At 40.9% G+C, this 11634-nt stretch overlaps 1 protein-coding gene across 1 annotated transcript in view; it reads left to right on the top strand.

The window, feature by feature from the left end:
- Positions 1-9883: 9883 nt before the first annotated feature.
- Positions 9884-11634, top strand: part of EEPD1 (endonuclease/exonuclease/phosphatase family domain containing 1) — a 61061-nt gene continuing 59310 nt past the window's right edge. Inside the window, exon 1 of the mRNA XM_020788166.3 lies at positions 9884-11402. Within this exon, the coding sequence (XP_020643825.3) occupies positions 10552-11402 (851 nt within the window). The 5' untranslated portion in view covers positions 9884-10551. The remainder of the gene's footprint in view (positions 11403-11634) is intronic.

The raw sequence follows: 11634 nt of genomic DNA, 5'->3' as shown, positions 1-11634 counted from the left end.
ATACAGCAATATAGCTGTCTTAACAAAACAGCACAATATTTGTTAACGCATTATTGCTTTATATGCCAACAGGCATATCTATAATTTCTGGAGGTTAGAATTAGTGACTGAGCTTAGATTACATTCTTATGCAAAGCATCTGCATCAGAAGAAGCTGGTATTCTATAGACATATCTAGAAATAAATGCAATCCAATAAGGCCCATAATTATGTGAGCTTTGAAATCAAAGGGCTTTTATTTTAACCGTCCTTTGCCAAGTTACTGGAAAACATATTCATTTCAGACCACTGGACAATTCAAGAGCCACTGAGACCATATAAAACACAACAATTCCCCCTCCCATGATTAAGTATATTTAAAATTCCCTTCTGCAAAGAAGCAACTGCCAGAGCTTCAGAATTATACAGCTTGGTTTGCAATATACCTGCTTTGAAAATGTAGCGCATTACATTATAGCATATCATAACTAATAACCCATTTTCCTACTCAGTGTTTCTGCAATTTTTGTCAGAGCCTTTTGTTTGATTACATTTTTTTAATTTTGATTTTGGCAAGAGATCTGGAAAGGAGATGGGTAATGGAATTACACTCTTTATCTTTAGACTCCCAAAAAGTAAAGATAAGCATCAGAGGCTGACTGAAGATTGTAACTAACAGGAAACTTGACTTCCTGGCATTTGTTTAAAAAGGTACAAAAATGTAGGTAGTGAGTATATAGCTGTGAACACACTGCTTCTTTTCAATGTGACACAATATTCACATGACCAATGACACCCATAAAAACAATTTGCCAGATAAGATATTAATCTAATAATGTTTAATTATGATTTATATGGTGGTTCTCGTTACTGCATAGTTATACCTCATGACAGGTTACCATGTTTTCTCCCACATATACACAGATGACTTGGTAAACTTTTTGTTACAGTTATTATTCACTGATGCTACAATTCTATCATTCAAACCTAACACCTTCTGGAAGCTAGAAGTGTTTCTTTCAGCCTTTTACCCTTGTTGATAATGCAGATTGGTAATTATAAGGTGAAAATTGTGGCCACCTCCTTGGAAACAACTAGCTTTTGCAAATGATGTTTGATTCTGGAATGTATGTGGAAATACTGAGAAGTATGTGGAGAAGTGTGAGCAGCATGCTACCATCTTATGGTGGCAGATTTATGACTAACACCTTGTAGTATGTAGGATCTCCTTCTATAAGAGACAGGTTTAAATGCCAACACTTCCTTTGTTAAAGGATCTCCCTTTCTTAGAGGTCAAGGTAGAGCTGATTATTAGAAGTTAGTCTGCCTTATAAGGTGAGCCCAAGGTATTATGATACTGTTAACTGTTTGCTTTGTCTATTTATATGGTAGTGGGAAAAAAATCTTACCTGAAGTTGTTCTGTAAAGACAGATTTAATTTTTTCAATATTAGTATCTATGTGTTGATGCATTTCAAAAATCAGGAAATTCCTAGAGGAGAAAGAACAAATCACACTGGCATTCTCATTCAGAGGATCATGATAGGCACACTGATGCATTTGTCTTGTTGAACATCACATCTAGTCCATATAAACATAAAGCATGAATTCCATGATGTGCTAACAAGAAAAAACACTCACTATACATTATACACAAGCTTTTTCCCTGTTAAGTATGAATCAGTACTGGACTACTAAGATTATATTTAACAGTAGATATAACTGTACTACAAAACTGATGTTCAGAGATGTTTATAGATGCTTATTGGGGTTATTTTTTAATTTTTGCTCTTCCACATCACTGTTGATGTGTTATATAAAAGTGGGATGACCTGCTGTAGTGTTCATTTGGAGTTGAAATTAAGGTGCAAGAGGAATCCATCAGTGTGCCCTGTTCTGAATAAGAATGGGGGAGCAGGATTGACCTCTTTTGTTATGTATCACATTTGCTTCATCCTATTTGGCTCCATGATCACTGCAGATGGTGACAGCATCTTGTTTTTACATGCTTGTTTTTACATATAAAGCCCTAAACAGCTCGGGCCCTGGATTCCTGAAGGACTGCCTCCTTCCATATGAATCTACCCAGCAGTTAAGATCTAGCCAGGGGGCCCTTTTGAAAGAGCCATCCCTCAAGGAGGTAAGAGGGATGGCTTGTAGACAAAGGGCCTTTTCGGCAGCTGCCCCCAGACTATGGAATGCCCTCCTGACAGATTCGTCTGGCGCTGGCGCTGATGACATTTTGGCGCCAGGTCAAAACCTTCCTGTTCCAGAAGGCTTTTAATTGAAATAATATCAGCTGTGGGTCCTGATGGCAATTTTCAGAGTATATATTTTAATTGCATTTTAATTGTTTTGTCTTTTTATTGTATTTTAAATGTTGTAAGCTGCCCAGAGAACTTTGGGTAGTGTGGGTGGCATATAAGTTAAATAAATAAATAAAATAAATAATAGGTGCCAAATATGGATGCCATCCCAGACACTGAAGACACCGTACAAAGGACCTAAAAATAACCTGGTTTATTTATTTAACTCACTTATATCTCACTTTTCCCCATTGCAGGATCCAATATAACTTTTCAGACTACAGTAAGTTACACTATTAATTGTAAAATACAATTATGAAATTGTATGAAAACACTATTAAATCAGTTACTCCATTAAAATAAGAAAGAATTAACACAGCACATGCACCATTAAAAGGCACTTACTTGAATGCCTGTCTAAATTAAAAAAAAATATTTGCCTGCTAGCAAAATGTTCAATGGGGGGGAAGCCAAGTCTCCTTCAGATGAAATTCTTTAGCCATGAGCAGCCACCAAGACCTTCTTTTGCATCCTGAGCAGATATTACTGGGAGGGTGGTGGGAAATGAAGAAAATATCTTCTTAGTATCTTAACACCCAGTCAAGCAAAGTTCTTCCCATGTAGTCCTTCTGCTAACCTAGACTCAAGCTGTATAGAGCTAAATAGTTTATAGCCAGCACTGAATTGTGCCTGGAAATGGATTAATAGCCTTTTAAATTCTAATTACAACTGGTTCAAATCAACAATGCGGCCATAAGATTTTGGACCAAGTTATTTTGGCATAGGAAGCAATGAAAGCCTTAAAGTACCACTCCCTCTCTGTAGCAGTAAAAATGCAAAAATTAGAAACCAAAAACCTGCTGCCTTCTCATAACACATCAAATCTGCCACCTTATGCAGCCACCTTACTTTGCTTAATTGTAAGGTTGCACATGTATTTTTTCATGTGTTTTATATAGATACTATGCCTAACACTGAGGTATTGCTTATATAATTTCATCCAGATTAGAGACTGATACTAGTGTATTATAGTTAATTGAATTACACACATTTTTAATGTAAGTGGGCAATTTAATTAGTGTTTCACTTTAATTGGGTTTTGCACCAATGTTTCTGCTTTAATAAGTTAGCCAAGAATGGGAAAGAGCAGGAAAAGAAAGCTGTTGCCAGGAGACAGGTTGTCAATGAACTAGGGAATAATACACCCCATTTCTCCTTCCATTCCAAGATCTGACTTGCCCAGCCTAATGAAATCTCCAAGTAAGCCAAATAAGTGGTATGGGAGAAAGAAAGGGAAATCGAGAGACAGTTTTTTGGTAAAGTGGATAAGAATATTCACAAATCCTTGCAATCATTTCTTTCTCTCTTAAATTGAAAACAGAAGCAAAGCAGAAGGGAGGAGTAAAGTCATGAATGAGATTTTCACCTTCATTCTAGTAAGGCTTTTGGTGTTGTAATGCAGCATAAATGTAAACATAATTTAATTAAATTTTTAAAGCTTATTAATGATTAACTGGACATGACCATGTCCAATTAACCTTCCATTTTCTGGTCCAGGAGGGTAGAGAGGCTTGAAAATATGTGTGCACTTTTCTCCAATTTATATTTGCTGTACCAAAAACAACTTGCAAAAGATAATTCTGTGATAGTTTTAAATCCAGATCTAATTTAGTTAAGCACTAAGCACTTCATGCAAACAAGCAATAGCTCATGGGGATGGTTCAGGTTGTGATACAAAATGCAATTGTTTTACATTTTGTTCTTTTAGGACTCTTCTACTCCATAGTGTCATTTAGGGATTTATGGATTTAGCAATTAGGGTTGACTCACAAAATGTTGCTACTTGAAGGATAAGATGGTATTCCATTCTCATTTCATAAGTGGAACCTAACTGGACTGCTAGCTGAACACTGGCAGGGGAATAATATCTTCTACCACACCTTACAGAAGAAGATCATTTTTATAGAATAAAGTAGTTTTGTGGCATACTTTGCTCAGGAAGATGAGGAAGAATAGTCCAGCTGGCTGCTCTTGCTGCCCCCACAAGCCAGGATCTGTAGTAGTTGCCTCACATTACTGGATGATGATGATGATGATGATGATGATGATGATGATGATGATGATGATGATGATGATAATAATAATAATAATAATAATAATAATAATAATAATAATAATAATAATAATAATAATAATAATAATAATTTATTGTCATTGTAAGTATATACACAGTATACCCATACAACGAAATTCACAATGATGGGCTGAGCCTGGCAGCAACATCCATACTATATGTCTGGCAAGAGATTATGGTTGGCCTACACAAACTAACACCAAATAAGCTAAACAAAGCACCTAAGCCTTATATTGAGAATAGAGTGGTGATCCTTGTGTCACCAAAAAGGAAGGATCGCCAAAAGGGATTGTGCCCACTGATGTCAATCAACAAACATAGTGTGATACATATGATTTTGTGTGTGCTGCATCATCATCATCATCATCATCATCATCAGACATGGTCAAAATTATAAAAAATATTGACTGGTATTATATAGCAGGTATAGGTTTTAATGAAAAGCTGAAGTATCTGTTAAATATCAGCACAGTATGTATGCCGTTCCTAATATTGCTGTTTTTTGTAGCTCTGATGGTGTGATTTCTGAGATCTGCAACTGCTTATAGTACTGTGTGCAGTTTCTTGATATTGTTCCCAAAGCCCCAATAACTATGGGGGCCACTGAAGTGTTTTTCATCCACAATCAAGATCTGTCAGATCTCATGTACTTTGTTAGTTTTTCCAATTCTTTATTTTCAACTCTGGCATCCCCTGGAATTGCAATGTCAATGATCCAGACATTTCTTCATTCTATTACTACTATGTCTCGTGTGTTATATTCAAGTTGTCTTATCAGTTTGTATCCGGACATCCCACAAGATCTTAACTTCCTCATTTTATGATACCCTTTCTACCTGATGTTCCCACAGGTTTTTGAAGGCTGGCAAGTTATATTTTTTACATAATGACTAGTGCACTAATTTTGCAACTCTATTACATCTAATTTTGTAATCTATTTGTGCAATCTTTGGACATTCACAGATGAGGTGTGACACAGTTTCATCTTTTTCTTACAGAATTGACATTTGCTGTTAACACTAATTCCTTGGATCTTAGCTTTCATCACGTTGGTTTGGAGTGCTTGTTCTTGTGCAGCAGAAATCAAGCCTTTGGTTTCTTTCTTAAGGGTCCCCATGCTTGTGTTGAATTATGATGATGCTTTCCATCAATATTTCTCAGGTGTTCTCCATGTAGTGGTTTATTTTTCAAGCTGTTTTATTTATTTTCAAATTGTTGTTTCTTATGTTGAGACTTTGTTTCTGTTGTTGTTGTTTCTGTTTCTGTTGTTGCAGTTTTAATGAGTTCCAAATGTCTTTTTAATAGTTTTAACAAATAGTTTTAATTCTGGTTGTTGTAGGTTTTTCGGGCTGTATGGCCATGTTCTGAAGGTTGTCCTTCCTAACATTTCACCAGTCTCTGTGGCCGGTATCTTCAGAGGACAGGAGTCAGAACTCTGTCTGTGCTCTGGTGCAGTTTGTGGGATAGTTGAGTATTTATAGCTGTGGGATCAGCTTTTTGTCCTTTTCAGGAGATTGGGTGATTATGGTGATCAGCATGATTTTTGTTATGGATGTATTGTTGTGATAAGGGGAAGAGATGATCTGTCACTGTGATTGATGGGTGTCATTAGCTGGTCTTTTGTGTGCAGTGATCACTGGTCCTTGTGGCTGGGTAGAGTTCGTTGACCTTTTGCAGGCTGTATTTTTCAGTGCTGGGAGCCAGGCTTTGTTGAGTTTTAGATATTTTTTGTTGAAGTTCTGCTGGTGTTCGTGGATTTCAATGGCTTCCCTGTGCAGTCTAACATAATGATTACTGGTGTTGTCCAGTACTTCTGTATTTTGAAGACTGGCGAAACGTTAGGAAGAAAAAAAAAACCTCAGAACATGGCCAAACAACCCGCAAAACCTACAACAACCATTGGATCCCAGCCGTGAAAGCCTTTGAGAATACAGTTTTAATTCAGTTTATGTTTAATTGCTTTTAATGTCGTATATCATTGTAGTTCAAATTTGCTTGCTATTGGTTCTGGTTAACTTGTGATCCACCTTGGGTAAAGGTGGCATAGAAATGTAAATAAATAAATAGGAAATAGGGTGCTTATGTTTGAGTCTTTTATTGCACAAACTCCTTTTCTTTCACATGGAACTCTATAGAGAGATTTAGCAATCTTTCATTTGTAAACTGTAAATTCACCAGGCTACTTTTGAAGAAGCAAAGGAAAAATAGAATGACAACAATGTATTTTAACTGAGAGCTCTTCGGTACTGCTTTCAATCTTGGAAAAAACCTACACTACCACTATCAGTCTTTTTCTCCTCAAAAGATTTGGTGAGGTTTTGTAACTCTTGCTATTTAATAATAATAATATAATTTATTGTCATTGTAAGTATATACACAGTATATCATACAACGAAATTCACAGACACCCAGAGACCAGACACATGCACACACATAACATTCCCCAAACACTCCCCACCCACTAGAAATCCCCCACTAAAAATACAAACATCTACACCTCAGGCCAAGTAACACAGTCCAACTAATTATTCACTACTGGTGGTCTTTAAGCTCATTATTAATTGTAATTATAGCTCTAGGATAAAAACTATTTAGAAAACGTGTGGTCCGAGTCTTAATTGTTCTATATCTTCTGCCAGATGGTAACAGTTCAAAAAAGTTATAAGCAGGATGGGAAGAGTCTCTCAGGATGCTATGTGATTTCCTTAGACAGCGGGATGTGAAGATGTCATTCAGGGTTGGTAGCTGGAGCCCGATGATATTCTGGGCAATTTTAATGGTTCTCTGTAGAGCTTTTTTGTCCACTACAGAGCTACTCCCAAACCATGCCAGAATGCCATAAGTTATTTGTTTTATTTATTTAAAATGTTTTTACTGTACCATGCCTTTCTCCTTAAAAGGGACCCAAGGTGGCTTACATAATTGAAAAACAGTATTTAAAACTTAAAACAATAAGTATACAACAGTTGATTGCATTATTAAAAGATAATAAGCACATGTAGTACTAAAGACCCAGTCAGAGCATTAATGCATAACTATCCATCCCAAAGTCACTCATTCATGAATGAATTTATTTATTACGGTCGGGTGACCAGTTCGTAAAACTTATTATATAGGTAAAATATACAAAATGCAGTTTGAAAAGTGTACAACAGATACTTGATTGTGTACTAGTTATAATATATGGGGAGAATCAGTTACAGCATTTTATAGCTATCATTTGAACCACTGGATCGTCTAGGGCAAACTGGTTTGAACAGGGGCTTTGGGGTATAGGGAGTCCTTCCTACATATTTGTAAATATTTGTAAACTTTTCGTCCCTTCGGCTGGGACCACAAAATTTCTCTACACGCAACAATAAACCACCCTCATGCTAAAACCAGTCAACCTGTGACCTCAGGAGACTATAAGCGAGTGCTGTGCCATTGCTGCTGCACAACATTTTGTTGCAGAGTGTGTAATAAGTGAGTCTTGTTTAGAAAGAAGTAGCTTGATGTAAAATTCATCAGGTCTCCCTGGATCCTTCAATGAATCTGGAGGTTGACTAAGTTCTCTGTGATACAGTATTACAGAGTTAAGCACCAACAGAACTGAGTCCATTTATAGTTTCATTTTCACAAGCGTTTACAAAGCAACACAAAGTTTCTCATGGAGCCAATCACTTAGGGCAAATATTCCTAGAGAGAAAGATCTTTGCCTACTTGCGAAAGAACAACAAAGATAGGGCCAGTCTGGCCTCCTGTGGGAGGAAGTTCCAAAGTCTGGGAGCGTCAACAGAAAAGGCCCTCTCTTGTCCCCCCCCCCCATCAGATGCACCTGTGAAGGAAGGCCTCTCCTGTTGATCTGAACAACCAAACTTACTCATAATGGGAGACGTGATCCCTGAGATAGCTATTTGTGTTCAGAATGGCAGCCAGTGGAGCTACTGTAACATGGCGATTATATGATCCCTGTAACCAGCCCCGGTCAGAAATCTGGTTCCTGCATTTTGGACCAGCTCAAGTTTCTTGACAGTTTTGTTTTGGTGGAAAACAAGAGGCAGAAGCAGCAGTGGTAAGGCATAGGATAGTTACAAATTTACTGAATGATGCACTGGCAACTATTCCCTTCTTTTCAAGAGGTGCCATGGTTTGGTTGCCTGGAGATGACTTAATATAGCATGGTCAAAAGGCTCTTGGATCCATTTATTATTTAACTGCTAAATAAATAAAGGTCCTGTTATTTCAAAGTTGCTTGTAGCAATCATTCTCTCTCTCTCTCTCTCTCTCTCTCTCTCTCTCTCTCTCTCTCTCTCTCTCTCTCTCTCTCTCTCTCTCTCTAATACCAGTATCTATGAACATGGCTGCTTGTCAGTACAAATTTCCCATGGGGAGCCATGTGAGTTTCTAGTCTGTTCCAAGAAAATGACCAACGAGTCTTGTGCGGATGGACATAACATGTCTTATTTGACATGATTTTTTGTGAATATCAAGCTGACGGCCACAAGAGCTTGTTTCAAATAAATCTTGTTAATCTTTAAGGTGCCAGAAGACCCTTTGTTGGCAGCCTGGTGTTCTTGTAAGGCGGCTTACAGATACTGTATGGGAAATGTGGTTGTGGGACTTTTTCTGCCTCACGTGCGGAACTCAAATCTTTCTCGGGAGACATTGTCATAGCTACGCCTTGAGTGTCCGCCCGCGGGCGTGTGCGTACGGGTCAGGAGGAGGATGATGACAATTTGCTCCTGCGCCTCAGGTTATCGAAATGTCGCGGTTTTGCGCGGGCCTTGAGAACGCATACCCAGGGCATGGCTTTATGTGGCGCGCACTGGTCACGCGGGGCAGGGTGTAGAATAAGTAGGCTCGTCAGAGAGACACGATCACACGGGGACTGAAGGAGCGAAGGCAGCGGGACGGGGCTTGCGTGGGACGTTGTAGAGGGCGTCTGGGACCGAGGGCAGCTGCTGGACTTCTGCCCTGGCGGCGGCGTCCATTTTTTTGGCGCTTGGCTACAGCCAGCTCTCAGTAGGGTAAAGGGAGAGCCTTGGAGCGCGTCTCGCATAGGCGGCAAGAGCAGCTCAGGCCCCGCCTCCCCTGCACGGAGGGCGGGCCGGCCATTGCCGCCGCGCTTCCTATCCTCCGGCACAAAACAACTCTGGTAAACCAGCGACGAAGGCAGAGGTCGGAGGTGCTGCTGGCTTGGGAGGGTGGCTGCCGAGGGCGCTGCTCCGTCGCGTCTGCGGAGAGCGGCTCTCAACTCTCGAGTCCAGCCACACAGATTTCCTAGGACGAGGAGGGAGCGAGAAGGCCGGCCGTGGAGGGCTGGCCGGGCTACGAAAGCCCACCAGAGGACGGAGATTGTTGCTTGGGTTTCTTCCTCCGCTCCTGATCCTCGTCCCTCTGGGTTCGCAGAGACCTGAGAAAGGTGGCAGATCGACTGGCGAAGGAAGGAAAGACAAGACTCACACGCGGAGAGGGGAGGACTGGACGAGCAGCCGCCCTGCGAGGAACCGCGCATCCCTCCCGAGGATCGGGTGCAACCCCCGCCGAAATGTTCCACTGAGAACGGCTCTCTTTTTTTTTGCCCGGGATCCGCAGCGCTGGGATGTCGCGCTCCCACCCCCGCTGTATTGCTGGCACTTTTTAAGGGCTTGCTCTGGTGGATCCGTTCGGTCTTGCCTCTCTTCAATGTGGGACACCACTTCCTCGTCCTGTCAGAGGCGATCGGGACAGGGAACGCCTTCCCTCCCAATAAACGAAAGGAAAGGAGGCTGGCTTGTTGACTAGCAGGTTTTGTGACGGACTGCCCTTGCGTGTTGCATGCATGCCTCTGTGTGCGTTCAGAATATTTTTTAACTTTCCCTTGTGTTTCGCTGGTGAAGCCCCATTCAGAAACCAGCTAATAGCCCAGTGGCTGCCAAGTTTGATTTTAAGCGCAGTATTTACAGCCCCTCCTCCCTCTCATGAGGAAATATTTGTGTTTAGGTTTTTCATTGAGGCCCTTTCCTTTTAGCTCATCTTCTGAAGTGGCCTGACTGGCAGTCATTTTGACTTGAGTGCCAAGCACCAGTCCTCCTGGAGAACAACCATATTCCATTAGAGCAGCAAGACTAAAACTAAGTGACCTTGGATTATTCTGCTGTTCATACAAACAATGGGGGGTAACCTTGGCTGTCACCGCTCCATCCCCAGAGACCCCTCAGACCTATGTCACAGTCGTAAATTTAGTGCAGCATGCAACTTCAGCAACATCCTGGTGAACCAGGAGAGACTCAACATCAATACAGCCACAGAGGAGGAACTCATGACTCTCCCTGGGATTACCAGAATGGTCGCCCAAAACATTGTGGAATATCGAGAGTATATTGGTGGCTTCAAGAAAGTTGAAGACTTAGCCTTGGTGAGTGGGGTCGGAGCTGCCAAACTAGAACAGGTAAAGTTTGAAATCTGTGTGAGCAGCAAGGGCAACTCTGCTCAGCACTCACCCAGCTCTTTGAGAAAGGACCAGCACCTCGACCAACTTTCTGCTGCTAAGATCAATATTAACACAGCCACACCTGCTCAACTCATGAGCATCCGTGGCATCACAGAGAAAATAGCCAACTGTATTGTTGAGTACCGTAGAGAGCACGGTCCCTTCAAAAGCATTGAGGATCTAGTCAAAATGGACTGCATCAACTCGTCGTTTTTGGACAAAATCCGGCAGCAGATCTTTGCGGAGCGGTCCAGGCCTCCTTCGACTAATACCAACGGTGGCCTCAATTTCACTGTCAAGCCTCACCCAAGTCCCACCTCATTAAGCCTGCAGAGTGAGGATTTGGATTTTCCACCAGGAGGGCCAACTCAGATCATCTCCACACGGCCCACAGTTGAAATGTTTGGTGGGCTGAGGGATGGAAGGCCTGTGGTGAGGGTGGCCACTTGGAATCTGCAAAACTGCTCTGTTGAAAAAGCCAACAATCCTGGGGTGCGTGAGGTTGTGTGCATGACCCTGCTGGAAAACAGGTATGGGTGCTGTGGAAATGTTTTAGGCAATTAAGCAGTGTATGCGGTTTTTCTCTTCCTTCACTCCTAGTTTCTTAGTTCAGTATCTGTGTTTTTATCCCAATAATTAATCCTGAAATCTGACTCAACCATTCCCTTTTCACCTGTAAGTCTATAGATTGGGGTCTGGGGATTTATATCCCATAGATTGTCAAGTGTTGTTGGATTGCGGTTTCCATCATCCCTCACCATT

Source organism: Pogona vitticeps, chromosome 6, assembly GCF_051106095.1.
Source record: "Pogona vitticeps strain Pit_001003342236 chromosome 6, PviZW2.1, whole genome shotgun sequence".
NCBI classification, from domain to species: domain Eukaryota; kingdom Metazoa; phylum Chordata; class Lepidosauria; order Squamata; family Agamidae; genus Pogona; species Pogona vitticeps.
Note: the sequence above shows the minus strand (reverse complement) of the source record. Positions and strands in the feature narration are given on the sequence as shown.